Genomic DNA, 27,971 nt, shown 5'->3' with positions numbered 1-27,971 from the left:
AGTTTTCTGTTTTTACTAAAGAGGAAACAAAGATCCACAAACGAATCTCAACATTACCTCTATGTTTGAGGCCTCCACTAATTGGCTCTCCTGTATTGGTGGGCGTGGCTCCACTGTGTTTTCCTCTGCCTTTTCCCCCTCCTCCTCATCTTCTTCAACAATCCCATCCAGAGTGACGAGCTCTGCAGGTTCTCCCTCCGTGATCTCCCTGCTCCAGTGCTGACCCTCCACTGCTCTTTCCTCCCCATCATCATCTGCTCCCACCTCATCCAGAGTGACCAGCTCCTGGGTGTCTTCCTCCAGATTTGTCTTTTCTTCTGGTGCAGCAGCAGCGTCACTTTGAGACCCAGTGGCCTCTTTAGTATCTGTTTTTGGTTTCTCTTCCTTCGTTTCTGTACCAGACCCTTCTTCAGCACTAACCTCAGCAGTGTGATCCAAACACTCCTCTTTATCGGCCACCTCCGCAGCCATAGCGCCGCATGTGAGAGCGTCTGCTTTTTTACCGAGTGCCTCTCGCTGCTTTGTCTCTCTGTCTGATGATTGTGCATTTGTTGGGTCTTCTCGGACTTGATCGTCTTCTAGAGAATCTACAATCTGATACAACGGCTCTTCCTCCGCCTCATCTGCATTTTTTGGCAATGCTGAGTCTTTATCGTCTTTAGGCACTGTTGGCTCTTCTGTACTTTGGTCTTTGGGGGGCTCATTGTCATCCTCAACCGAGTCAACAATCTGATAAATGGCCTCCTCTTCATCAGCCACTTTACTAGATGCAGCATTCTTCATGGCAGCTTGTTTTTTAGTTACTTTACTGTCCTTCTTTGGTCTTCCCCTTCTTCTTTTTTCCGGAGTTTTGGCCCGTTCATCCCCTATAACTTCATCCTGCACTGGGTCTACTACTGTAAAGGTAGCATTCTCCTCACTCTTCTTTGTTGGTGTGCTCTCTTTCGTGGGGCCTGTCTCTTCAGTCTGCAGAGGTTCCTCCTTGTTTGGTTCCTGAGAATCTCTGGCAGGTGTCGGCCTCCTTCTCGTTGGTGTCTTTTCTTTTTTTGAGACGTCTTCTTTAGGTTCCCTTCTTCCTCTGGTTGATCTTGTTGTGATGGTCGGTTTGTTCATGGCAGTCTTACCCTCCACTGAGTCTAGGATCTCGGACGTAGATTCCTCTTCCCTGACGGGTTTTATACATGCAACTGTGGAAGTGGGTGTCTTTTTATCTTCTTTGTTTCCTCTGGCCGACCTCCTTCTACCAGGCCTCTCTGTGGTGGAGACATCTTCAACAGATTCATCTTCAACAGAATCCACTACCTCAAAGATCATCTCCTCCTGTGTCTCTTTCTCCTCTCTTTTAGATGTTCTGGTTCTCGGTCCACCCCTCCTTGTTGGTCTTTCAGCTCGTTTAGCCGCTTCAACATCTTTCTTCGTTTTTTCCTCCTTGTTCTCAGCCTCTGCCTCAGTCTCTGTGGTCGCTGGCTCTTCTTCCACAGAATCAATTACCCGGTAAGCTTCTTCCTCTTCTTCAGTTCCCTCAGTGACTGCTTTAGATACCTGCTGGCTCTGAGTATTACGTTTCTTTCCGTCATCTTCTCCTCCAGTGTGATCATTGACTGAATCTAACTTCTCAGCAACATCTGCTGAACTCCCTTTGTTTTCTTGTTCTTCATCATTTGGAGTTTGACAAAATGATTTAAAAGCTTTGTTTGATTTTTCTGAGAGCATCTCCTCATTCATTTCTTTTCCATCTGCACTGGACCTTGGAGTTTGGTTCATGCTTTTCTTTGACTCTTTGTGTGCGTCATCCTTACATTCAATGTCCAGAGTCTGTGTTTGGCTCTTCATCCCTAATCCCTCTCCCTCTGCAGGTGGCTGTGTCCCTGATGATGTTTCCATTTTAGTTTGATTTTCCTTTGCTGACACTTTGAGGTCAGCCTTTGTTGCTGTACTTTCCTCCGTTAGCTCTGCAGCAGCGATTGAAGCCATCTTTGATGAACGGGTCCTATAACCCGAGGAGAAAGGATGTGACGATTTGTCTGGAGATTTGCTTGGCTGTGTTTTCTCACCAGAAAAGGAGACGGGCTTACTGACACTCGCAGAGGATTCGGGTTTGGTGGATTCAGATGGGTCTTTACTTTTTTGTAGTGAGGAGGTTGAACTGTTTTTCTCAGAAAATTTCGTGGGCTTGGATGAGGAAGAGACTGAGCTGCTGGAGTCTTTGGAGGACCTCGCTGAGGTTCGTTTGGAAGCAGGAGATGCAGCTAAGCTTTGACTTTCTTTATTCTTTGTGGACTTGGTTGAAGAGGTGCTTTCATCATTAGGGTCTGCGATTGCCGCGTCATCGTTAATTTCATCAACAGTGACAAAGTCCTCCACATTTAAATCCGGCTCACCAAAAGGGCGGCTCTCTGAAGAAACTTTCTTCTCTAAATTATCAACTTGAACCTAGATGGAAAAACCAAAAACAGTCTGTGGAGCCATGAAACAGCTTACACTATAATCAGAGTGTAACTATCAATGAATGTCCCTCTGTCCACAAAAACCTCACATGATCAGTAACCACATGACCAATTTTCTCATTGTGATGAAGTGTTTGAGTTAGCCCAGCCCCCCACCACCAACAAGAGAAATCCTTGTGGGTCTGACGAACGTTTACCTTTTCATTTGGTGCGTCTTCATCCTGTGCCCTACTAGGGCTGCTGCTTTTGCTCTGGAAATGAAGATAAGGTAAGATAGAAATAATGCAAATCTAAAAATGGTATCTTCCTCATTAGTATAGTGGACAGTATCTCTGCCTGTCATGATGGGGAGTGAGCAGTCTCCTTCTCTGCTCTGCCTTCGGCTGATCAGGTGTCGCAGACGTAAACTGCCAGTCTACTACCACATGTGAAATACAGACTTCGAAACCACTTGCCCCGTGATCGGAAGGTCGGGGGTTCAAATCCACTGAACGGCTACCCTGAGGTAACCCTGAGCAAGGTACCATCCCTACACACGGTACACCTGCTTAGTGGCTGCCCACTGCTTCACTGAGTGAACGGGTCAAATGTAAAGAGAGTAATTTCCCCAGGGGGGATCAATAAAGTATACATTATTATTATTATCATCAGCATTATTTATTCATACAGCCTGCAGCTTTACCGCAACAATCAACAGTGTACAACTATACAATGCTCATATGTGATCTCCAACAGAAGGCTTTTAGTGTCTTAAGATATTTTGGGACAACACAGTGAAATTTAAAGTGTTACCTCTCTTTCCTTGCTCTGTGCCCTGCTTCCTAGACCCTGCCTATGCTCACGAAGCGCCATGAAAATGTCCTCGTTCATGCGAGGAAGTTTTGAGTCTTTTGCCTCAGACTTGACTGGGCCTGTTGGAGCATCGCTAGAAGCGGTGGGGGCGGCGTTTGCATCAGGAGCAGTGACCGAAGCTTGTGTTGGCCCGTCTTCCTTCACTGCTGCTTTCTCGCCTTCCTCACTTGGCTGAGGGGCAACGGTCGATTCTGCAGCCTTCCCGCTTTCCAGTTTGAGGTCAACTGTGTTCTCACCTGAGTCTTGCAGACGCTGTTTCAGGCTCTTCAAACTGAATTTAAAAGCAAAGATGCCAGTAGGTTACCATGAAAAGAGGTTTGTTGTCACAAAATGTTAATTAAGAAATTCCATTTCAAATTTATAATCTAGAGTTGCTTATGTCTAAATCACACTCTTCTCTTTTTGCATTATTGGGAACTGTTTACTATAGACGACCTTGAGGAGTGTAGCAGTCATCATGACTGTTTTGCCACTAAACCTGAAATAGAAAGATACTCACGACTCAATACGTCCGACTTTACTCCTATGAAGAGGAGAGAAAAAAAGCACAAGGTCAGACAAACATGAAGACACTAAAAAACACACACAAACACATCTAAAATCAGTTTCCTCTTTCTCTCACTTCTGATTGTGGGACACACTTACCAAGAAGAAAAATAGTCCTTGGCGACATTGCTCTCCATCACCTGTGTTAATCCATCAGGTTCAGCCATCTCAATGCATATCTGAGAAAACAGAAACATATTACATCAGTAAAAGTAAAAATGTTTTCTTCCTGAGGATATTTGAGCAACACAGTGGTACTCAAAGGGTGCGCTACAGGCCCAATTTGTGAAAGTAACAGGGCAGAGGTCCTGGCAAGTTTCTTTACTGCCCTGTATGATAGCACAACTTTTTGGTAAAAGAACCAAAAAATCTTGGTGTTTCAAACTTGCAAATGGAAAATAAGCACAAACATATTTCTTTACTTTTGAAAAGTAAAAAATAAAAAAAAAATACAATTAATTTAATTAATCATTAATATTAATGATTAATTAATTAATAATTAAAATTAAATTAAAATATGAAAACAAAAAGAAGATGCATATTCTCTGTCATATGGGCCTGCATGAATAAACTTTCTGAATCCTTTATCATCTGCAACTGAAAATAGTTGTGGATGATTACTATATCTTTCTAATGTGACGTTGTTGTTCCTGGCTCTCTTTCTCTCTCTCTCCCTCCCGCTCTTTTTCTTTGCTACTGCCAGTGTAACTACCGCCCCTCCCCCCTCTTCCCAGCGCAAAGCACAAGGATCGCATGCAGAGTGAAGCGTAAAAAAGTGCGAGAGAGAGAGGGTGAGAGAAAGAAAAAAACAAAACAAAACACGCTCCCAATAAGGAGCCGGCTCGTGTCGTTCACTTCAAAGAGTCAGCTCTAAGAGCCGTTTCGTTCGCGGCCGACACATCACTAATGGTTTGTTCATTTGCTATATAACTGGAGCTGTTTCTCATTTGGGCAGGTCAGTTTGTTGAGTTATGTTGTTGTGCACATGAGTAGAACTCTGTTAAGTAAACCTCTTTTATGGGCCCACTTGGTTCTTAAAAAAAATTTAATTTTTGTAATCATCTTGTCCTTTTGGGGTATAATAAAGCCCATTTTTTTAAAGATTATATTTCTGCCTGTGTGTTCCTGGCTGCTTGGTTCATGACAGGGCCATAGAAGAGAAATGACCATTCAGCAGGTATCCTCTACTTTGTACAAGGAGAAGGACTGCTAAAGCCAAACTGAAGTTCTCTGAATTCTAACTGAGTGTTATTCTGCAATGATCAAGTGCAATGTTCCCTCTAATTTTTCATGTGTCTGAGCCAACACACAAACTCCCTGAGCGATCCCTTGGACCACTGTGAGCGACATCAGACGTGTGCACTGTGGTCACGCCATCATCTAATCCATCCAAGCTACATGGTTTATTAAAATAATCAAATTACAGCATTTACATTTATGTTAGACTACTTTTAATTAACTGCTTTAGCCCACTTAAAAATGAAAATTTAAAAAAAATCTTGTTCATGACCTGTGTAGTATGTTAACACTATTGGAAGTAAAAATAACCTGAACTCCAATTTTGAAAACACAAACTTTCTTTCTTTTTAAAAAAAGCTCTGACTTGTATTATGAGTCTGTGGTCTGGGAGAGAGTCCTGTAACTCTGTCTGCAAATACAGTATATAATCACCAATGTTGGGCAATTAATTATATAGTTACTTCTTCAAAAAAAGTTACTGAGTTATGCAAACAAAGGTTTTTTGCAGCTGTTTACCTAAAAATGCAGCCAAGGCGTTTTTTAAACAAACATTTCAAGCTATTTACAGAACAATCAGCTGTTCTGCATCAAATTTGATGCCACACAAATTATTTATGCCACTTCAAAATGTCCCCCTTCCTAAACAACTAAATGCCATGTTGCCATATCATTTTTTGATTGGTCGACATGGTATATTTTTCGACCAATAGGAAAGTGTGGGGGTTTTTTGGTTTTGTTTTTGCTCACATGCGGAGAGTGCTTTCCTTATTAAACACCGTTTTTACCATTTCTTCCCGCAGTAAAAATAAACAACGATAGTATTCAGGAAGAAAACCAAACATTGCATTTTTTTTTTAATCACAACTCTGGTTTTACGTGGCCTATCAACACAATTTAAAAACTGGTATAAAGTCCACACTTTTTCCGTCTGTCCTGCTCACATCTCCAATGGTTGTACACGTTCTCATTAACGTGGCTTCACTCGACATCAGCCACGCCGCTTTGTTAGCTAAAACACCGGTGTTGGACGCTGTCATAGTTAAGTTTTAATTTAATTTCAATTCAGGTTAGATTTTTTTTTTTTTGCGCAACACAGATGTTCTGTGCGCAGAGATCGTGGCAGCAGTGCGCAATTGCGCACGAGTGCAGCTTAGAGGGAACATTGATCAAGTGTTCCCTTAATTTTATTAAGCAGTGTAAACTGAACTAAACTGTACCAGCTTTGCGGGTGAAATTTAAGACTTAATACCTTCTGAAGTCTTTTCAGAAAAAGCTGCATTTTAAGAGCGGCAGACACCATGACAAGCCTTGCAGATGTAAAACGTGAAAAATTTGCAGGTGTTTATGAAATCGTACCCTGTTGCCAAGCGGCAAAAATCTGACAAAAGCAGTAATGGAAGCCACCACTTTCACGATCTTCACGAAAAGGTCCACATTCACCTGGGAGACCTCCACAATCAGCAGCCGGTCCTCCAGAGACTCAGACTCTGGAACATGCTGAAAAACAACCAGCGTTAAGATGGGAGACCCGAGCCTGCTGCTTTTACGGGACAGATTTATGTGACTGCTGACTTACAGTGCTGCTCCATTTCATCATGCTTCTGTACATGCTCTCCTGTGAAAAGGGTAGAAGATGAAAGCAGATCACATCTATTACTGATCCTCTATTTGTAAAGTAACTACTGAATAACCCGCCTCCTGGTTAGTCTTTTTTAATGTTCTATTGACCACATTTAATAAGATAAATATTGGACTCCAGTGAGAAGTAACTCGATCCCTCCGAGATGTGCTACAACTCCTGGTTTGCATCTTTGTGGCAAAGGATTCATACTTCAGGACAGTAACGACATAACATATAACCAACGTTTTGCAGGAACTATTTGACGCTATTTGAGTCTCAGTGACTTTCCACAAAAGTCGTCAAACCTCAATTCCTCTTAACATGTAGCTGTGGAGAGAGTTCTCAGAAAGGGCCTGAATAGCTAGCCCACAAGGAAACTTGAGATGGGAAACACTGAAGCTAAAAGGTTAGCAGTGACTGAAGTTTCAAAATAAGTAAGGGCATTATTTAATAGTCAGTGAAACACTCCATAACCTATGTCTGGGTCTTTAAAGTTTATACAGGGCTGACTTCACAAGAAGCTCTGTGGAAACTTTAAAGTGGTGGCAGATTGACGTGGGTTATCGCCTATGGACAGACAAGTGGATAAAGTTCATGCAGCTTTTGTGCTGCTGTCGCAAAAAAGAAGGAACAAATACAGACAAATTGTGTAATTCCCTAGAGAAGGATGATGCTGTCCTCACTCCTTAGAGGAGAAATCTTTTTTGATTAGCATCTGAATAGTTTGAGTGAAACAGGAGCATGCCCCTGACTTAACAGCACCCGATTGCTCCATTTACATACCTCACTTGAACCAGGAAGCATGTCTTGTAAAACAATGTGGATTCCGAGTCTCCACTCTCCAACTGTAACTTGATCTTTGAGGTAATCTCTGGCGAAATCGCAGCACGCATCCCAGCTGTTAAAAAACACAAAGGCCTGGAGGGGTGGAAAATGATGCAGAGGAAACATTCAATATTAATCATTAAATTGAATTAAATTTGCAAATGCAAATTTCTCTGTATCAGCCTGCTGGGTCTACTCCTCACCCTCCTCTGCAGTGATAAAACGATTATGTTGTAGTACAGAGTCTGAAGAGTCTGATCAGGGAAGTAACGCCACACCAGCTTAGCGACATCCTCCTGTCTGTAGTTTCCTTCTGGCAAACCGGTCAACATGATCGTGGAGAACGTAGGACCTTGAGATTGGGCCTTCTACAAGACACAAGGTTCAAGAACCAAAGTTTATGTGAAGAGAAACTATATATATATTACTATAACTGACCACATAAAGAAGACAAAATGAAACCAAGTTTAGCTAAAGAAAAAAAAGAGGTCGGTATTTGGAAAAATAGACACCTCTTGGTATTTACTCAAGGATTCCTGTTTAACACATGAAACCTGGGTTTATAAAATGCACTCACCTCAATGTCATCAGGTTCCCTGACAGTTAAATACTCTAGAAGGGTAAAATAAACACAGTTAGTAACAGTCAACACTTTATATCTGGAGGTTAATTTTAGTTTTCAGCTGTTTCTCTCACCTGGGATTGTGAACCAAGGAGAGACAGTGGGGAACACAAAGGGACTAGTTGTCATTGTGATCCAATATGGTGAAGTGCTGCATTGTGGGATGGTAATATCTTCTGTTGGGACAGCTGCCCCGTCAACAGCAACCTCGCTGTCTGGCAAAGCTTTGTGTGGCAATCTTGGTGCTGCACAAGCAAAAATAAGTTTTGTTTAATTTTGTGTGTGTCAGGTTTTTAACTGACTTTCAGTTTAACTTTAAGCACCTTTACAGATACCGAAGGTATCATAGGCATCAGAAAAAATGATTAGAGAGTTAGATCAAATGCCAGTCTGAAAAAGTGGAGTTGAAGTAATGACTCTGGTTCATGTGTCTAGGGCAGAGACAATAAAAGAAGGAAATAACCGGGGTTACTGGCAGTGTTAGCTATTTCGGACCTGACTTCTTGTATTTCAGAATTGATAAAACTGAACTCCGAAAATATCTCTAAGTTCCTCTTTTATGACTTTAGACAGTTCTCCTCGCAGGGAGTTTAGTGTTGGCTTTCAGTTCTTCAGCAGTCATGCCTGCCGTTTCAGTTAGGCTGGATGAGACTTCAGTTCGATTCATCTGTATCACGTTGGCGCGTGGTTCTTGCAGGCCGCGAGGTGTCTTCTCCGTATTTTTTAAGTCTTTCCGCCAGAAAGTCCCACAGTAGTCTGTGGTTCGGCCCAATAAGTCCTTATTTTATTCTCTAAGCAAATTTTAGAATTTCAGAAAGTGGAATGTGAGATTTATAAGAGAATTTTTCAGAATTCTGCAGCAGTTGTGTGTTACACCATGTCCTGCTCTATAGCGCCCCGTTTACTGGAATTTAATCTGTCTCTAGTATCAGTATGCTTTTGCCACTCCTTGTAATCTTCAATTCACTTGTTTTCTTGTGCATCACCCACTAAGACGATAATATTTGCTGTATTGTCCAAAGACAAGAGTTTCTTTGGACAATACAACCAATGTGTAAAAAGTGTAACTCTTAAGCTTGCCTTGTAGAAGACCATGTAGATCTTTAAAGCGAGCAAATGTACCTCACCCAAAGCAATCCCACAGTACAGGAAGGCCAGCAGGACAAAGCAGCTACCCTTACCAGACAGGTTTTACAGCCAAAAAACAACCCACCATATTCAGGGTATTACCAGATGACCTTCCATCAACTTCACCTATCTTTTTTTCGTTTAAATCACATTTATTTAAAATCCCATTTAAAACACACTTACGCAGTGACGTAAATCCACTGTGTGGTATTTCCACCCTTGACAATTTGTGGCCGGTGGCCCGTTTTAGAAGGCTGTACCAAACACCGAGGCGATCAGCATCACACGGAGAGTCAAATTCAATTAACACCTGAAACACAAGAAAGATAAAATTTACTCTAAAGATTTTAATTTCACATTCTAAATGGTAGAAAATGGAACACATGGAAACAGTGAACTAAGTACAGATTTATTGTGGAGTTCACTGGATTGAAAAGTCAGAAATCCTGGCTCAATGATGTACTGGAGCCATGCTCAATGTGCCCCCTGCACTAATGCTCTAACGTAATGAACACTAGCACGCATGAGCATATGAAGAATCATCTGCTATAGCGAACAGATTACCTGCAGTCTCTCTTTACTATCTTAATAGTTTTGCAGTTGTGCTTTCATCAAGATAAGTAGCATCCAAATCCAGTCACATTATCTACAGGAAGAAGATGGAAGAGCAGCTGCAACAGGACAACATCAGAGGAGTTTGGAACAGCCTGAAGACAATCTCAGGACAAAATCCAACCCCCCAGGCTGCAGGAGACTTGGGGTGGGTGAATGACCTAAATAAATATTTTAATAGGTTTGATCAACCACCCACCCCTCCCACAGCATCGTCCCCCCTGCTGCAATCTCCTTCATCTCCAGGGACTGCCTGTCCTTCATCTCAGGACTTCACACCTCTCAGCTCCCAGACATTACACCCACCCCCGGCTTCTGTGGACTCCAACATACACACCCCTCCCCCAAAACCCACTCTTTCTATCTCAGCACTTCAAGTGAGGAACGAGCTTCGCAAGATCAAGGTGCGTAAGGCTGCAGGTCCAGATGGCGTCAGCTCCAGGCTCCTGACATGCTGCGCAGATGAACTGTGTGGCATCCTAGGTTATCTGTTCAACCTGAGCCTGTCACTGGGAAAGTACCACAGCTGTGGAAGACCTCCTGTGTGGTACCGGTACCAAAGACCTCCCATCCCAAGGACCTCAGCAGCTACAGGCCGGTAGCCCTTACTTCGCATCTGATGAAGACCCTGGAGAGGTTGGTTCTAAACCAGCTGCGCCCCCTGGTGAGGTCTTCATTGGATCTGCTGCAGTTTGCTTACCAGCCTGGCATTGAGGTGGAGGACGCCATCATATACCTCCTGCACCGAGCTCTGACTCACCTGGAGAAGCCTGGAAGCACTGTGAGGATCATGTTCTTTGATTTCTCCAGTGCTTTCAACACCATCCAGCCACGACTTCTGAGAGACAAGCTGGAGCTATCGGGAGTGGACCACCACGTGTCCCAATGGATACTGGACTACCTCACAGAACGCCCACAGTATGTGAGGTCACAGGGCTGTGTCTCTGGTACACTGGTCTGCAGTACGGGGGCCCCACAGGGAACTGTGCTGGCACCGTTCCTCTTCACCCTCTACACTGCAGACTTCTCCATCGACTCCCCACGCTGGCACCTACAGAAGTTCTCTGACGACTCTGCCATAGTCGGCCTCATCACAGGTGAGGACGACTCAGAGTACAGACAGTGGACTCTGGACTTTGTGGACTGGTGTCAGCAGAACCACCTGCTGATCAACGCCGGGAAAACCAAGGAATTGGTGGTGGACTTCCGTAGACGCAGACCCACCACACTGACACCGGTGAACATCCAGGGAGTGGACATTGAGATAGTGGACTCTTATAGGTACCTGGGTGTTCACCTGAATAATAAACTGGACTGGAGCCACAACACTGATGCTCTTTCACAGGAAGGGTCAGAGCAGACTCTACCTGCTGAGGCGGCTGAGGTCATTTGGAGTACAGGGAGCGCTTTTAAAGACCTTCTATGACTCTGTGGTGGCATCTGTCATTTTTTACAGTGTTGTATGTTGGAGCAGCAGTTTATCTGTTTGCACACTATGTGTACGCTAATTTAAACAACTGTACTGTACTCTGCTCTGATAACTATTGTCCATGATGTAAATATGTAAAAATTGTGCTTCGGTTCTGTGTGTCCTGTTCTGTTTGTATATGTGTGTTTTTTTGCTGCTGATACAACCAAATTTCCCCTTGTGGGACAATTAAAGGATTATTCTATCTTGTTTTTATGTGTTGGTCAATTATTGGGAGATAGTTAATAATACACTTACATAAACACATATCTCATACAGCCTTTCGCAGACTTTTAAAACATGCACTTGTTGCTGCTTATAAGTGTGTTTATACCTTGTTGAGAAGAGGCAGGTAGTTTCTTACAATACCGATTTTTCCCAAAGCTTCTCGGAGATCCCGGGACTCGCCTGGTGAGATGTTCCTGATGTAGATTGTCCGTGCTCCAATATCTGTCTCTTCCTGTTTCGAGAAACCCGGGTGAACATTAAAACAAAGCAGAAACAGTATGACATTCCAAACATTCTTAAACTACAGTTCCAAGATTAAGGTCATAAGTTTGCACATATAGTCACACAGCATGTATGCACCCTGGCAGCTATCTTCATTATCCAAACAATTTATAACTGCAGCTCTTGCTTTTGTTGATAATATTGTTTGAGAAAATATTTAAACTTAGCTGTGTACACAGAAAACTGCTTTTGGCCCTTTCCTGGGTTCTTAGTATTTTGCACGTTTCAAATTTTAAAAAAAATACAAAACATTTTTTTTAATACAAAATGCAGTTTTGAAAGAGGATTTAACTTATTCCAAGAAAAAAGTTATCCAAACCTTTCCTAGCTTTGTGTTAATATGCTCATATTGTTCAAGGTGTTTTGACTTGGATGTGAGTGCTTCCAGTTATAACTTTATACTCTATACTTTATAAGGTATTCTAGTGTAGTCTTTGTTTCTGAGATATGTGTGCGAGTTACCTTCATAACATAACACAGCCGATTCATCAGATACTTATAAAAATCAAGCTGAAAGAAAAAGAAATAGTTCAAAGTCATTACATCAAATAAATGTTGGATTCTGTTAAATTGATTTCAGTTCAAAGAGTATTTTTTTATTACTTATAGCCTCTACAAAATGATACATTAATTTTTTTATTTGCAAGCACATTTTAACCTCCTAGGACCTGCCATTCACATATGTGGACATCACATTTTTGGTTATTTTGACCAAAATACTCAATTTTGATCTACAAGGGCCTGATATCCACTTACGAGGACATTAGACTGCTACTGTTCTATCAAAATTTTAAATGCCTCATTTGTGGCTCTCATTTTTCTTAAAAACAAAAATAAGGAAAAAAAAAAATCTGGAAATTCTTTGTTTTTACATTCATGGGGCCCCAATATGCCCAAATATCAAAGAGAAATTAAAAATGCATGCCGTGGAAGAGTTCGGGTCTTAGGAGGTTAAATAGATTGAACATTTAAAAACATCCGCTTGCTTTTAAGGATACTGTTTCCATCAACAAGCAGAAACAGATATTTTCAATTATTTTTAATAACATGTCACAACAGTAAAGTGTATTATCTAAACAGTGCTCACCGGGGTCTTGATATTCCTGCTCTTCACAACCTGCAGTCGAAGTTTGGACCCATTGAGAATAAATTTAAGTCTTTCTGATACTAGCATGATGTTTTTGGCTGCCTCTACTGTTGGCATGAGGGCAAAAGCCTGACGGGAAAACAAACAAACACTGACACACTGACAGGCGCTCACAAAATACGTATTTACTTAATGTTAGTTAGGTCATCTTAGAAAATATGCATTGGGCTGGGTAATAACCCAGCCCAATGCAAATTCATGACTTGGCGCTTACCATGCGTGCCTGTGGTATAACGTAGATCGTGTCGTGATAATATTCAAATCTGTGTGGAGTGAGCAGACTGGCGATGTCCTCCTCTGCATAACAGCCATCACGATACTTAGGCAGGTTGCTTATTAACAGCATCTTGTAATTAAGAGAAACAAGCTGTGCAAAAGAAAAGAATAAAGTCAGAGTTAAAGTTTTAGATTAGTTTACAATTGAAGAAATTCCAGACAGAAATCTGAAAAATGCAAACATTCAGTTATAAACTCTGCCTCACTTTGAGCACTGTCTACAACTATGAACACAATGAGCATCTTGCAATGCTGTGATTGCAGCCATTCCCCAACTCTCTGTGAATGGTACTCATGGCCATTGATCAGTGGGTTTTGATCAGTGGTCATGAGAATTTGCATAATTAAAATTAAGGAACTGACCTCACAGCCCATTGTTCCTTCAGTGGGCTGGTATCAGTCATTATGCAAATGCACTGTTTATAAGATTTGGGGAAACCTGCAGTCAGCTGGGACTGAAGAAATCACTTGGATGAGCGACAAACCGTTTCTCCCACAAAACGCTACGTCCAGATCAACAGAATCAACTTTTGGAGATACACAACAATTATTTTGTTTTGGTACTAAATTGGTAACCACGCTTTGTGTAATTCTATTAGTGTATGTAAATTTCTGCTATTGCAACATCCCTACTGAATTTTTAACGTTTTTCTACATTTACACCTACTTGAGTGTCACCTGACAATGAGATATAAGCCAACTAAAAACCTTTAAAACAAATTTAACTAGTTCAGATCAAAACTTCACCACTTTGATAAAGCATGTTTTTCTTACAGGTATAATGTAAGTGTTTTTTTAATGTTACCTTTGAATTGGGAAGTCTGACTGTCTTGAGACAACCTGTAAAGTGCAGAGCAAAAGAAAAACAGAAAATAATTAGAAAATAAAAATTATGTTCACACTGGGAAATCTTTCATACAAGATCTTTGGGGATTTCTTACGGATTTTTTCTGGACACAGTTGCTTTTCTATCCGCTCCCCAAATGTTGGGTGGGTAGGAGCGTCCGGATACTTTGAGATCTTCTTTGCAGTCACAGAGACTTAGAATAAAGGAAATGTAGTTAAGTTAAATAGTGGTAGTTTAGATAGGATGCAAGTTACCTAGCTGATCTGAATAAAAATCTGAAAACTGTTCTTGTCAAGAAGCACAGTCTTTAGCTTATGATTGTATCCAACATCCTGCTGTCAACGATACTCCACACATGACGGTGTTTTCTGTCCACTTACCTTTGTCCTTTGTAACCGTTTCTACACTTTCAACTGTCTGCTTTGCCTCCACAGAAATCTCAGGTGATTTTCCTGCAGTCTGCTGTTGTGTTTCTTCTTGTACAGCAGAATCTGAACTCTGCTCGGTCTGTTCTGAAGCTTTGAGTGAATCTTCTGGACTTTTGATGGCAGTTTGTGGTTTCTGAGGTGGATCAGTAGGTTTTGGTGGTGATATATTTGGCTTGGTCTCAGCTGCATTAGTTGGTAGTTGATTCTCACTAGATATAGCTGGTAACACCTGATTATCTTTGCGTTCAGCAGAAGCTTCAACTTCCATAGGCTCTGTGTGGTCCTCCCTTCCAGAAGCTGATGCTTTTCGTGCTTCACCTTTAGAGCTCATCGCAGATTCATGAATCTCTGTTTCAGGTTTCTTGTGTTTTGTCTCTACATCAGGCTTATTCTCTGACGTTGTTGATTTAGATGGATCCACTTTTTCTTTTTTCACGGTTCCTGCTGTTTTAGATTTCTGCGTGGTTGAGGCCATTTCTGCTTTGGAAGTCAAGACTTTTGGCTCACCGTCAACTGCAGCACCTTTAATGGGTTCAACAGCCTTCATAGCATTGGCTGTATTTTTAGGTGCCATCACAGCTTCTTTAGCACCGGTTTGAGACCCTTTGGGTTTAGGTTTCCGTTTCAAATCACTGGTGTTAGGCTGCTTTTCGGGACTCTTTGTAGATTTACTCTTAGATTTTTCGAGGCTTGAAGCTGCTTCTTCAGCCTTATCGCCAGTTTTTACAGTTTTAGCTTTCTGCTCAGCTGAGATGTTTTTCGCTTTGGAAACCGACACTTTTCCTGTAGTTTCCAGTTTGCTTTTTGTGGTTTCCTTGGCTGCAATTTCCTGTAAACAAAGATTAATTTTGGATTAATCAGATTACTGATAATTTTGCCACAGAAGAGCAGTGATGTTAATATGTGTATTTCTCAAGGGAAAACAAAGTTACCTTTTCATTAACAACACTGACGGTTACTTCTTTTATGTCAAAGTTCTTTAAGCTCTTCAGTTTCTCAGCATCTTCCTGTTTCTCGAAACACACAACTGCCTGGGTGTGCAAAAACACACACACACACAAACAGACATTAGTTTGGATTACTACCAAAACTATTAAGTTACTACATTCACACTAAAAATCAAACATGAGCACTTGTCATGAGCTTACAAGTATTTGATGGCAAGTTTGAGTTTTCCATGCAAACTACAAGCAACTATGGCAACTTGCAAGCAACCAGTGCGATTCCAATGATTTTGTTCAGTGCAATATGTATATATAGATTAAAAATGCATAATGCAACAAAGAAAAATAAAAACAAAATAGAGTGTCTATTAGGGATGCACCGATACCGGTATCGGGCCGATACTGTAAAATGTGTGCGTACTCGTACTCGTAAAAGTTAACCGATACCATGAACCGATACTAATGTAGCCCGGATGGGAATTTGGGAGTAGATACTCATAATTCCCATGGACTTAAACGCCATGGTAACATAAGGTGTTCACAGTTGATGTTATGTGATGTAACTCTACCCTGAATGTAATTTGCCCTGTAATATGTCACAAGCTAAATACAGGTAATTAGAGCAATCAAACTGTTATGTTAATCATAAAGTATTATTGTATGGTATGTAACTCTGAAGGGAGTTAAAATATTGTTCAGAGCTCTAATTTTCTGGAGGCCCGTGAAGGTAGCATAAAACGGGACCTGTGTACCTGTTGCAATGGAGGAGGAGAAGAGAACGGCATGGAGAGATGCACGAGGTTAGCTGAGCCAAAGTGAGAGACTCGGCTAGTTTTACTGAGGTTAACTAGCACAAAAGAGTTTGTGACTACAAAGCTAACCGTGTGAGAGCTTCACAACAGAGTGTGGGTGAAGTGACTTTTTGTTTCAATGGTCGCACTACCGTGCTGTGTTTCCAGCTACGACCGCCGAGGCTAAAGGCTAGCCCGGACTGCTTGGCTGCGCCTCGGAGGCAGCCGCTATGGACTGTCGGAGAGCTGGACAGTGACTGGCTAACGCGCTGTAACAGAGACAGCATCGGGTCCGCAGGGAGTGGATTTAGTGTGGGACTGGTGAACGGCGACCTACCGAGCAACGGAACTGTAAGTCAGACTTTTGTGCTCTTACTGGGGAGAAGAGGATTTTTCTCCATGTCCGGCGTGAGCAGCAAACAGGCCTGCAACAAGTGTGAATGCGAGTGTGTGTGGAGCCCATGTGTGAATATTGTGTGTTTAGTGGATTTATATAACGTGTTTTGGAGTGTATATTAGTGAGTCACTTACCAAAAGGTGATAACATAAGTTGGGTTGTTTAATATAATTTGAAAGGGAATTATTTCATTTATACAGTGTATTTCATTTGGTTAAGGAATTGGAATATCATTTGAGTTTAAAAAAGGGATGTGTTGTACAGTATTTGTCTCTGCCCTTACGTTCAGTAAACGTTTCGTTTGGGTTAAAGAGTTGTCTGGGGTCGTTTCTTTACTACTGGTTAAGTTTAACTTGTGTGTGATAGAAGTATCGGTTTTCGTACTCGGTATCGGCAAGTACTCAGATCCAAGTATCGGTATCGGATCGGTTTGAAAAAAATGGTATCGTTGCATCCCTAGTGTCTATGCTTTCATAGGATTAGACTTAGCAGAAGCTTTCTGACATGAGGATGTCTATATAAAAGCTCAGTATGTAAGGATAACCAACAGACTTTAAACCGCATAATGAATGCAGGACTACAACCATGAACGGACAGTATATCTATAGAGAATTGTAGCTACGGTGCATAAATTTCTATGTTAGATTGCAGAAGCAAACCAGGAGACAAAATTTCTCTAGATTCACAAGTAGGTCAGTGAACTCATCCATCTATAATAGTGAACAAATTTCAGTGTACATACCTGTAATTTTGACCTAAACAAATCAACTGACTTGGTTTTTCCAAATTTCTCCACAGCAGACATCACTTCACTGTGAGAGAGACTACTGACAATCCCTTGTAGCTTCACCATGGTCGGAGGGGAAGATTTAGCAGCCTGTGGAAACACAGAGAAGAAAAATATGAACAAATCAAATGCAGATTTCATCATGACAACTTGACTCAAAGTTTCTGCTTGTATAAATTTGTGTTGAAGGATTTAATCTTGGTTTTGTGGCATCAACAATCGCGTCATCTGTCACTATTTATTATATTATAAATCATCCAAAACATTAAATTAATGAAAAAAGGAATAACATGAAGTCACCTTTGTCTTCTCTGTGCTAGGCCTCCCTTTAGTTGTTTCTGGAGATGCAGAACGTGAGGACGATGATGATGTTGATGGGGACGACTTCCTCTTGGCTAGCTCAGCCAGCACGGTTTTGACGACAGTCTCCTTGTCAGACTGTTTTGATAAGGACTGGAGAGCTAAAAGACCGCAAATGCAAAAGAGATTCACACTTTGGTGGGTGCCAAGTCTCAAAAATCATCTACTGTTTCTAAAAGTTTTATAATAGTAGAAAAAACTATACTGACATTTCTGGTGGTGCTGCTCTTTATTTATCCTTTGCATTAGTAAAGTTAATGTTATGAGGGGGGTTGACAAGTGAACATAACTTTGATTTTAGAAAAACCAATGAGTACATACCAACCCCACCCACCCCCCCAAAAAAACCATGAAGCAATTTTCAAACCTGATGTTTCCAGCAGTTTCTTTGCGATCTTCTCCCAGCTTCTCCTCGGTGGTGAACGTTTCTCATCTCTTCTTCTCGGCGAGGATCGTCTCTCACGGCTCCTTGACCGTGATCGATATCGGGAAGAGGAAGGACGGTCATACCATGAGGAGTCAGAATGAGACCGGGACCTGAAAAAAGTATGGATCAAAGAACTTAATGACTCGAAAATAAAAATAACACATCTCAAAGCACACACCCAGCATGGATACAAAAGGTAAATACTGTCCTCCAATTAAGTGTGTTTAAGTTTATTCTATTCTATTCATTAAAGGGCGAAATAACGATCCACTTCAATCAAGAAGCTAAATCTTCTTGATTGATCCTAGTTGTCAAAATGTATGTTGGACAGACCTGCGTTTACGTCTGGAGCTGTAGGGAGATCGTGATCGGCTTCTGTGTCTCTCCCTTCGGGGGCTGCGTGATCGAGAACGGGAATGACTACTTCGTCTGTCCCTCCTACGCTCCAAGTCACGGCGGCGATGTGGGCTGCCAGAGCGGGAACGGCTGCTTCGTCTATTTCTTCTTCGCTCCGAGTCACGTTGAGTGCGGGGGCTGCGAGAGCGGGAGCGGCTACTTGGTCTATTTCTTCTTCGCTTTGAGTCACGATGAGTGCGGGGGCTGCGGGAGCGGGAACGGCTACTTGGTCTATTTCTTCTTCGCTTTGAGTCACGATGAGTGCGGGGGCTGCGGGGGCTGCGGGGGCTGCGGGAGCGGGAACGGCTACTTGGTCTATTTCTTCTTCGCTCCGAGTCACGACGAGTGCGGGGGCTGCGAGAGCGGGAATGGCTACTTCGCCTGTCCCTGCTACGCTCTGAGTCACGATGGCTCCGGGGGCTGCAGGAACGGGAACGACTCTCATGTCTGGTTTTCTTCTGGGAAGTCTCATCAGAAGTTGAGGGAGAGGGCTTGGCACCTGATGCACTAACAATTGCATATAAAAAGAAAGGCACATGTTAAATCAAAGAAAAGAAAAGCCTCCAATGCTGCAGGCTTCGCCAGATGACTTCAAATGAAGATATTTACCCTAGCAGTGATGCTATTTCACCGTTCCACTCTGGGTATCTGTGGAAAAACACAGGTACATTTTTGTCAGATGTTGCCAGGCAGAATGTCCTTAAAAATATATTGTTGTTCATTAATTAAGAAATTTATTCAGCTTCATAATAATTTACGTTAGGGGAAATGCCTCATGGTAAATGCTGCAAATCATTAAGGTGCTTTACAGGAATACAGCAAATAAAAACGATAATGAAAAAATACAAATGAACAGTTCTTAGGAAGATATCCTAGCATTACAACCCCGACATCATTTTGGCACACCCATGGTTGTGCTGCCCCAAAGATATCAGTTCATAACCACGAAGTACAGAGAAGAAAGATTGACCGCTTTTGCAGAAGTTTGCAGTTCTCGATGTGAAGGCTGGTTTTCTGGTGGGACACCCAATCCTAGTGGTCACAACAAAAAACAAACATTTAGACAAGGTTCATTTTTATCAGGAGCAACGTTTTTCATTGACATCACTTGCTGATAAAAGGTCACTAAACTTTGCAGTGGCCTTAAAAGAATTCTTAAAATATTAACAGTTAGTCCTTCACTGAACGGAGAAGCATTATAACATTAGCCAGGAGCCTGGATTGTACTTAGAAACATTCATAGACCAAAAAAAACAAGGAACAAATCAGCATGACACATTATACCTTTCCTGGGATAAAATTTTAAAAATGAAATTATTTAGTATATATAGAAAACACAAGTCAAACATCTGATTACAAACAACCAAAACAAAAGGATCATCTTAGGCTCTGGATTCTGGACTCTCAGGCTCTTCTTATGGCATCAAAATTTCCCAAGGTTCCAAGAAGGTCGTCTCAGGAGAGGCCTATGACGATCACAGTTGGAGTAGCGACAGGAAGATGACGTTGAAATAGGCCAGAGGAGGAAGGCGCTGTCACTTTGACGAGGAGCCCAAATGTGACATTTGGTGCAGCAAACGAAGGCAGATCCATAAAGAGAGATTCAACAATCAAATTAAAGCTGGTGCTTGGGTAGCTCATGACTGGGCGCAGCGGGTGCTTATGTTTGTGGTAGTAAATGTCTTGTGACACAGAAACACTAACTTAAAGTATGAGTAAAGAAAATCAGTATTACAAAAAAAACAAGGTGCCTACTGATATGAAATAAAGGACAAAACACACTATTCTTAACTCTAATGACAAAAGACAAAAAGGGGAACTTTCACATTCAGCAACAGTTCCAGAAAAAGCAAAGCTGAATGTGCACTGTGGAACAGTAGCCCAAGGACAGAGACAAATGAAAAAACAGCCATTTTCCAACATTTTCTGATGTACAGGCTCTTCATGCTTGAAGATTCCTCCTCATCACGGCATGTGAGGCCTTGGTTCCATTGTCAGCAAATCCCTTGAATGTCTTCGCATCAGTTTATGTCAAGTTAAAAGACAAATCTATCAATTGCAAGTACAGACTGCTGAAGATTCTGAAGGTCTCTTTGAAGTAGTGTTTTTCAAATACAATAACTGATAGACATAGAGTTAAGTTTAGTCTGCCCTGTAATCCTTCAAAAATTCTGGTACAGAATACTGAATTGCAGAAATATGTGAAAATTTGTCCAAATGTTTGCAATCCAAGTTGGTAGTCTTCCTACAGTCATCATTATGCAGTAATAGTGAATAAAACAAACCAAATAAACTTTAAAGTAGCATCCATGAAGCTTTTCCCAAACCAAAATGCTATAATGGGATTAAAAAAAACCCCAACACATAACAAAACACATTGCATGTCAAATAAATAAAAACTGACTGAAAGCAAAAACATCAAACAATCTTCCACTTACCTTCGTCTGATTACATTCCTTGTTACATAAAGAGCAGGTATGAGGAAAGACCCTAGGTGAAGCGTCAGTGTAGTCTTGCATCTGGGCCAACACTGGGATGTTCGTTGTCACTTCTACCTTTGCTGGAAGCTGCTTGGTGGAAGCAGGCTGCGGTATATGAATGAAATTCATGAGGTTCTGCATTAGCGGAGAGTAACCCAGAGCAACAGGCATCATGAGCCCTGGCATGTGGGACGGCTGTGGAACTGGCTTTGCACCCGAAAAAACTTGAGACTGCAAAGCTTGTCCCATATGCACAGCTGGCTGAGTCTGCATCTGCTGCAACCCGATCGGCAGGTGAGGTACCTGGGCCGTCTGCTGCTGCTTCAGTTGCTGCTGTTGTATCTGCTGCTGCTGCTTCAGTAGTTGTTGTTGCGTCTGCTGCTGCTGCTGCTGTTGTTGCGTCTGCTGCTGCTGCTGCTGTTGCGTCTGCTGCTGCTGCTGCTGTTGCGTCTGCTGCTGCTGCTGCTGTTGCGTCTGCTGCTGCTGCTGTTGTGTCTGCTGCTGCTTCAGTTGCTGCTGCTGCGTCAGTTGTTGCTGCTGCTTTGACTGTTGCGTCTGCTGCTGCGTCAGTTGCTGCTGCTGCTTCAGTTGCTGCTGCTTTGACTGTTGCGTCTGCTGCTGCTTCAGTTGTTGCTGTTGCATCTGCTGCTGCGTCAGTTGTTGCTGTTGCGTCTGCTGCTGCTTCAGTTGTTGCTGTTGCGTCTGCTGCTGCTTCAGTTGTTGCTGTTGCGTCTGCTGCTGCTTCAGTTGTTGCTGTTGCGTCTGCTGCTGCTTCAGTTGTTGCTGTTGCGTCTGCTGCTGCTTCAGTTGTTGCTGTTGCGTCTGCTGCTGCTTCAGTTGTTGCTGTTGCGTCTGCTGCTGCTTCAGTTGTTGCTGTTGCATCTGTTGCATCTGCTGCTGCTTTGACTGCTGCGTCTGCTGTTGCTTCAACTGTTGCTGCATCTGCTGCATCTGCTGCTTTGGTGGTGGTTGTTGCATTGTCTGTTTCACCTGTTGCTGTTGTACCTGCTTCTGCTGCATTTGCTGTTTGTTCATCTGCTCAGAAACATTTGGTACTTGCCCGTGAGTCTTACTCTTTTCTTTGATGTGAATGTCCTTGCTGCTGCTGCCAATGAGTACAAGGCCAGGTCGGCTGGGATGCACACTACGAACTATATTGGGAGTTAGTTGGCTTTTTGATGCTGACTGGCGATCTTGCTCTTTCAAAGAAAGGGCTTTAGTGACTTCTGCTTTAGGAGGTCTTATGTCTGTGTCTGTCTTTGGCAGAGAGAAACCTTTGAAGATTTCTTGAGATGACTGGTTTGGTTGGGTGTGCAGTTGTTGAGCTGGACCACTGCTTTGCATTGAGCCATGACTGGTAAAAGAGCTGCCTTGATCACAGGAAGAAACCAAGGTGCTGTTTTTCACCTCTGTCATACTTTTTTGTAGTGGTTCTCGACTGAGACCACTGCTATCATAAGAGCCCATCAGCAGCGTACTTCCACCACTACTGGCTCTACTGCTGCTCCTTCCAATCTCATCCCCAAAGCTTCCAGTATATTTGCCAGTATGTCCATAATCAATCACTTTACTCAGTTGGACAATAGGTGACGATTCATCCTGACACATCCCTTCGCCTCTTGAAGTACTCAACCTTTCCCTTCCACTCATACTTGTGGTGGAATGAGGATCAAAGTAGGATTTTGACGGACCTGCCGTTGCAGATCTCTTTGCCTTTTCCATGCGGATTTGTCGTAACATAAAAGGCAGGTTGTCAGGAGTGATCTGATCCTCGGGGTATGAGATCAGATGTTCCAGGTCCTCTTTTTCAAGTCCAAAGTCCTTAAGGATGTTCACAGCTGTTTCTGAAGTGTACTTGGGACGAGTAGAATCTGCAGAGCCCACAGGTTTGTCTGGCACTGGATAGTCATAATCACCTAAGCCTGGAATGGATTGCACATTGCGCTCTCTTTCATTCGAGGCATTAAACCTACCGTCACCAGTGCTTTGATAGCTCAATGAAGCAGATGATGAACAGTATTTAGCCGAATCATCCTCAGTTTCCCGTTTGTAGCTTGGCAACCAGTCCATGGAGCTAGTGCTACTTGCAACAGGGGGTTTTTGAGAGGTTGAGGACAACACGTAGGAAGTCACATCTTTGCTTGAAGAATGATACTCATCTCTTTGAGTGCTGGTAAGATGACTGCTCTTGTTTACAGGCTGATTCCTCACCTCCTCTCTGGCTCTGCTTATATGCATGTTTGCAGGAGTCGCAGATGAAACTCCAGAAGAGCTAAAGCTGGACCCAGGCCCAAGATGAGATGTCGTCTTATGAGAGTCTCCCTCTGCCTGCATACTGGACTGTCCATAGCGCCCCTGGGCTGAACTTTGATTCCCAGAGGCATAGGGGTTATATAAGGGATGGGACATAGTGTTAGCAACCTTCAGAAGGTTTAGTAGACTAATGGCTGCAGCAGTCGGGCAAGGGGGTGTTGTGGGTATAAATGGGACAGGTGTGTTGGTTCGGCCACCAACAGCAACAGCATTATTTATCTGTGTCAACGCAAGGTGGGCTTTCAGCTGAGCTAGCCGCAACCATGCAGCTTGCTGTCCGATCAGTAAAGAGCTCCCTGGGAGCCCACCAAGTAGAGGGCTCTGTTGGGGCCCTGGTGCAAGAAAAGGGGTGTAACGCTTCGATGGCAATGGAAAGCTGGAAAGTTAAAAATGAAGAAAACAAAGAAAAAAGGTTAATGAGTCGTACTGGGTCTCAGAATCTTGGAAAGATGAAATCCATTGTCCGGAAGGCCTGTTCTTAATTTGCAGACTCTGGTTCCCGAGGATTCATTCATTCATACGGACTCATTCTGTTAGTATCATCTTCAGGTCTTCACTAGTAAGAAGGAAACAAAAGCATCAAAAACAGAAAAACAGGGAAACAAGGGATTTAAACAATAGAGACACAGGAGACAACAACAACAAAATAGAAAGGAGGTGTTAATATTAGAAGAATAAGGTTAATAGATCTTCCAAAGCAGCTTATCTTATCTTCTTCTCCTCTATCCTTCTCATGTCCATGATCTGTGGATAGAGACACGGAACATGCACTCTAGTCGTCCAACATCTAGATGTTTCTAACAAGACCCAAGATTAGTACCCAATAAGGTTGAACTAAAGTCTATTTGTCACACGAATCTTCTCCTGAAAGATTCTGTTATAAAACAAAGACTGAAACGCCAATACAAGCATACACAATATCAGATTGTAACCCAAAAACTGATGCGTTTTCATGCCTTTGCCCGTTTTGCCACAGGCTTCAGTTCCATAATTCACAATAAAACGTATGCACACAACTATGAAAATTTTGCTACACAGGTGTGGTATTTTTATTACGACTATCTCCAAGTCCAGTCCACAAGTTGCAGTGCTGTGCTGGTAAGACAACATTCAGAAGAGAGACGACGTATGGCTTGGAAAGTTGGTGAAGGAAGCTGGATCTGCCGTTGACTTTCTAGTAATGACAGCACACAGATGGACCTCGACCGGTGCAAACTGCCATAAGTCATGAACACATCCTCCTACCCCCTAAACATGATCGCAATAAACCAAAGGAGCATGCTCAGTGGCAGGTTGGTGGCATAGAGCAGCTTATGATGATCTTCTGTCTCTTCATGGGACAAGATTCAACTTCACCGCTCATCTTGAATTGCAGCAGATAAGGGACAAAAGTTGAGTACCATAATTGATGCTCTGTTGTCTGCTTGCGCTTAATTTAACTGGTTACATTAGCCCTCTGCACTTTAAGTGACTTTAGTGTCACTGTAAAATCTTTTTGCACCGTGGAATAATTTAATCAATCTGCACACTGTACAGACCTTGTACCTGATCATTATGCAAGTACTTTTGACAAACTAAGTATTCACATATGCAACAGGTTATGTTCCGAGAAGTGCAGTAAAAGCGTCCCAACAATTATTACATCAAACACAGCAACAGTGAGAGAAAGCATCATTATTGCTTTTCATTCCTGACAATTTTTGTAGTTGAGTCAAAAACCTTTGCAAAGCTCCAAAGAAAAGTAGTTGGTAAAACTCCAGCTACAAACTACTGAACATTTGCTGTTTGCTCAATTTGGCTACGATGGCTCTCTAATTTTAGGGACAAACTGATATCCAGTACAAAACTGGATTGGTGCATGTCTTCTATATAGAGCCTTGCTACCAAAGTCATCAATGATGACACCAATGCCAAAATCAGAGGCAATCAATATTTGGAGGCCACAAGTAAACACAACAGATTTCCCTCAATGTGACTGTTTTTTCTTTTTTTTTTCCGCATTACTTGTGTTAGCTATGTTATGCTTAAAAGTATTTTAAGAGAAAGTGAATTGCACAGATACACATCCCTACCAGATGTAAAGAAGAATAACGCAATAGGAGAAAAGAAGGAAATAAATAAACGTTTAAAAAATATAGACCCTTAAGTGGTAATATAGAACAACACAACTACCCAACATCTCAGCTGCAGACAACGTGATTAGTTGTTAATGATATCTGTAGTTTTAGTCAAGGATTTAGTCAGTCTACATTAAAGCAGACTTTACACTGCCTTTAGGTAAGTACCTCCAGCAGTGGATAGGTGATTTTTGCTCACTCAATATCAATGGGTGTGGGAGCAGGCGATCATTTCCATAGTTTCATCTTAATGTCTAATGCCAGGCCACTGATAACCAATACCATCACATCTGGGATGAGTCTTAGGGGGGGGGGGGGGGGGGTAACGTGCATCACTAAAGGAGAGAAAACTTTAATACAAGCCAGGTCTGTGGAGCGGAGTGGAGTGGAGTGGGGCCTTATCATAAGTGAAGGACAAGTGGTTGTTTTTCTCAACCAGTAGAATTCATCTTGTCAATATTTGTTGTAAATGTTGCCTTTCATGAATGCATTTGAAATGTGTAGTGTGGCTGTTCCCTTCAGTTTTCACATCAAACTAACTTCCAATGAAAATAAAGGAAAACGGTGATTGTGGGGTGTAGAATGAAAGAAATTATTTTACTGCTACTGTACATAACCATCATCTTTATCATTGCATTAATTATCATTTCATCCAAGCATTTATTGAAGTTGCTGGCATTATGTTATAATTATTATTATAATTGCTCTATTATTAATTAATTATTATTATTATTATCATATTAGTAATATGTGATTATTATCATAATCACATATTAACATGTTTAGTCTGAGCAAAGGCCTGAATATATTCAGCTTCTTGTTGCATTTGAGTTTGCCTAGTAACAGGTGACAGAAGGAGGACCAGTCCATGGTGACCTCAACGGCCTGAGATCATCACCATATTCGGAAGAGGATGCCAGAAAGGGGAACTTCTGTGTCTGCATTTATCTCTTAGAATTGATCATTATCTGTAGAGGAGGCAAATAATGTTCTTAAGATGCAAATTATGTGACTGTAAACGCAAGAGGGGGCGTTACAATACCCTGATGTTACAAAAGCAATCTGAAGTGTATTTTTGGACGGAGATGTACAACTTATGTTTTGCAGTTTACATCTCTCCACGCGGCGTGTATTCATTAAAATCAATTGTTTGACTGACCTCTTCTGGACCATCATTGTTTTACTCTCATCCTCAATTTCGAACCCGTAACAGGGGTTACATGGGACAACGACAGTCATGCCACTAAGTTAAGTCCGGTGTTGTGCCCAAAACTGATTTCTTGTATTTAAACTGCTATAAATAACTTGTTGGTGTATAATATGTGAAACATATGTTAAATGTATCCCACATGAACGGTATCACGTCATCTTGAGCAACAAACAACATTCCTGTAACAAGGTAGAAGCCACAATCAGTTTTTGGCAGTGAGTTTTATGTATCCTTTATGTATGCAGTTAAAAAAATTATTGTTGACTTTAAAAATGTCTCTTTTAAGAGTAATCTGGCCAAGAGGACAGCTGAAATTGCAACAAATGCGAAAATAGTTCTGTAAAAATGTTTTACGTGGACAAAAGGGAGCTGATTGATTACAATGTAAGTGCAATAACACAGTCACAAAGATACTTGAGAAACAGGTAATTTTTTAATTTTATATATAACCCCTTTGTAATACCTATTCACCAAAGTCTATTTAGCGGCATATGTAACGATATTACACATAAAAAAACCGCACGCAAACATTGGAAATCAGTTTTTGGCAGACAATCACTTTTTGGCACAACACCGGCAGATTGAACAAAATATGAGGCGAGACCATAATCCACCAGTCCAGCCACAAGGAGGCAAAAAAAGCAAGGCAATGTATGCAGCTACCGAGGAGTACTTCAACCTCCTGCAAGCCCGTTTACAAACTACCACCACAGGTCGACAAACAGCGGCTATAAGAAAAAGCTGATCGCCTGCGGGTTTGTTTGTTTGTTCTTTTTACAACGACTCGGTGTACATACCGTGCTTTATATGTGTGTAATCCCTTTGTTCTGATGTGCTCAAATGTATCCTCGCGACGAACTTCTTGCAATCTACAGCTTTGCTAACGGAAAGGAAACGCTAAACGCAGGCCACGTGACCCAGCGCAACGATTTCCATTTCAATGGTCTGCTTTCAAAATAAAAGCACGAACGGAAACGGTAACTTTCAAGAAACTGTAGTAATTCCACTAACGCATTCCGTGCATTTTATTATTATTATTATTATTATTAGTAGTAGTAGTAGTAGTAGTATTATCAGGGATACGCACTTTTTTTTACTTTTTTTTTTACTTTTTAGAAAAATACAACTGCAAGTTTTAAATATATTATTGAGTTTGTTATTTATTTATTTTTTGTTTCAAC

General features: G+C 41.9%; 1 protein-coding gene across 1 annotated transcript in view; it reads right to left on the bottom strand.

Annotated features, from left to right (window-relative positions):
- Positions 1-27,686, bottom strand: part of LOC134624524 (uncharacterized) — a 40,371-nt gene extending 12,685 nt beyond the window's left edge. Inside the window, exons 1-28 of the mRNA XM_063469521.1 lie at positions 27,588-27,686; positions 21,109-23,839; positions 19,641-19,702; positions 19,280-19,318; positions 18,608-19,177; positions 18,215-18,384; positions 17,788-17,948; positions 17,443-17,577; positions 15,501-15,599; positions 14,521-15,397; positions 14,235-14,333; positions 14,099-14,133; positions 13,232-13,384; positions 12,958-13,086; positions 12,333-12,380; positions 11,695-11,820; positions 9,464-9,590; positions 8,227-8,397; positions 8,108-8,142; positions 7,734-7,898; positions 7,489-7,623; positions 6,661-6,699; positions 6,441-6,581; positions 3,945-4,024; positions 3,799-3,822; positions 3,240-3,570; positions 2,645-2,698; positions 58-2,433 (exon numbers count right to left, since the gene is read on the bottom strand). Of these exons, the coding sequence (XP_063325591.1) occupies positions 58-2,433; positions 2,645-2,698; positions 3,240-3,570; positions 3,799-3,822; positions 3,945-4,024; positions 6,441-6,581; positions 6,661-6,699; positions 7,489-7,623; positions 7,734-7,898; positions 8,108-8,142; positions 8,227-8,397; positions 9,464-9,590; positions 11,695-11,820; positions 12,333-12,380; positions 12,958-13,086; positions 13,232-13,384; positions 14,099-14,133; positions 14,235-14,333; positions 14,521-15,397; positions 15,501-15,599; positions 17,443-17,577; positions 17,788-17,948; positions 18,215-18,384; positions 18,608-19,177; positions 19,280-19,318; positions 19,641-19,702; positions 21,109-23,559 (8,832 nt within the window). The 5' untranslated portion in view covers positions 23,560-23,839; positions 27,588-27,686. The remainder of the gene's footprint in view (positions 1-57; positions 2,434-2,644; positions 2,699-3,239; positions 3,571-3,798; positions 3,823-3,944; positions 4,025-6,440; positions 6,582-6,660; positions 6,700-7,488; positions 7,624-7,733; positions 7,899-8,107; positions 8,143-8,226; positions 8,398-9,463; positions 9,591-11,694; positions 11,821-12,332; positions 12,381-12,957; positions 13,087-13,231; positions 13,385-14,098; positions 14,134-14,234; positions 14,334-14,520; positions 15,398-15,500; positions 15,600-17,442; positions 17,578-17,787; positions 17,949-18,214; positions 18,385-18,607; positions 19,178-19,279; positions 19,319-19,640; positions 19,703-21,108; positions 23,840-27,587) is intronic.
- Positions 27,687-27,971: the final 285 nt, after the last annotated feature.

The sequence above is a fragment of the Pelmatolapia mariae genome, linkage group LG3_W (assembly GCF_036321145.2).
Source record: "Pelmatolapia mariae isolate MD_Pm_ZW linkage group LG3_W, Pm_UMD_F_2, whole genome shotgun sequence".
Classification (NCBI taxonomy): Eukaryota; Metazoa; Chordata; class Actinopteri; order Cichliformes; family Cichlidae; genus Pelmatolapia; species Pelmatolapia mariae.
This window is presented reverse-complemented; position numbering and strand designations above follow the sequence as displayed.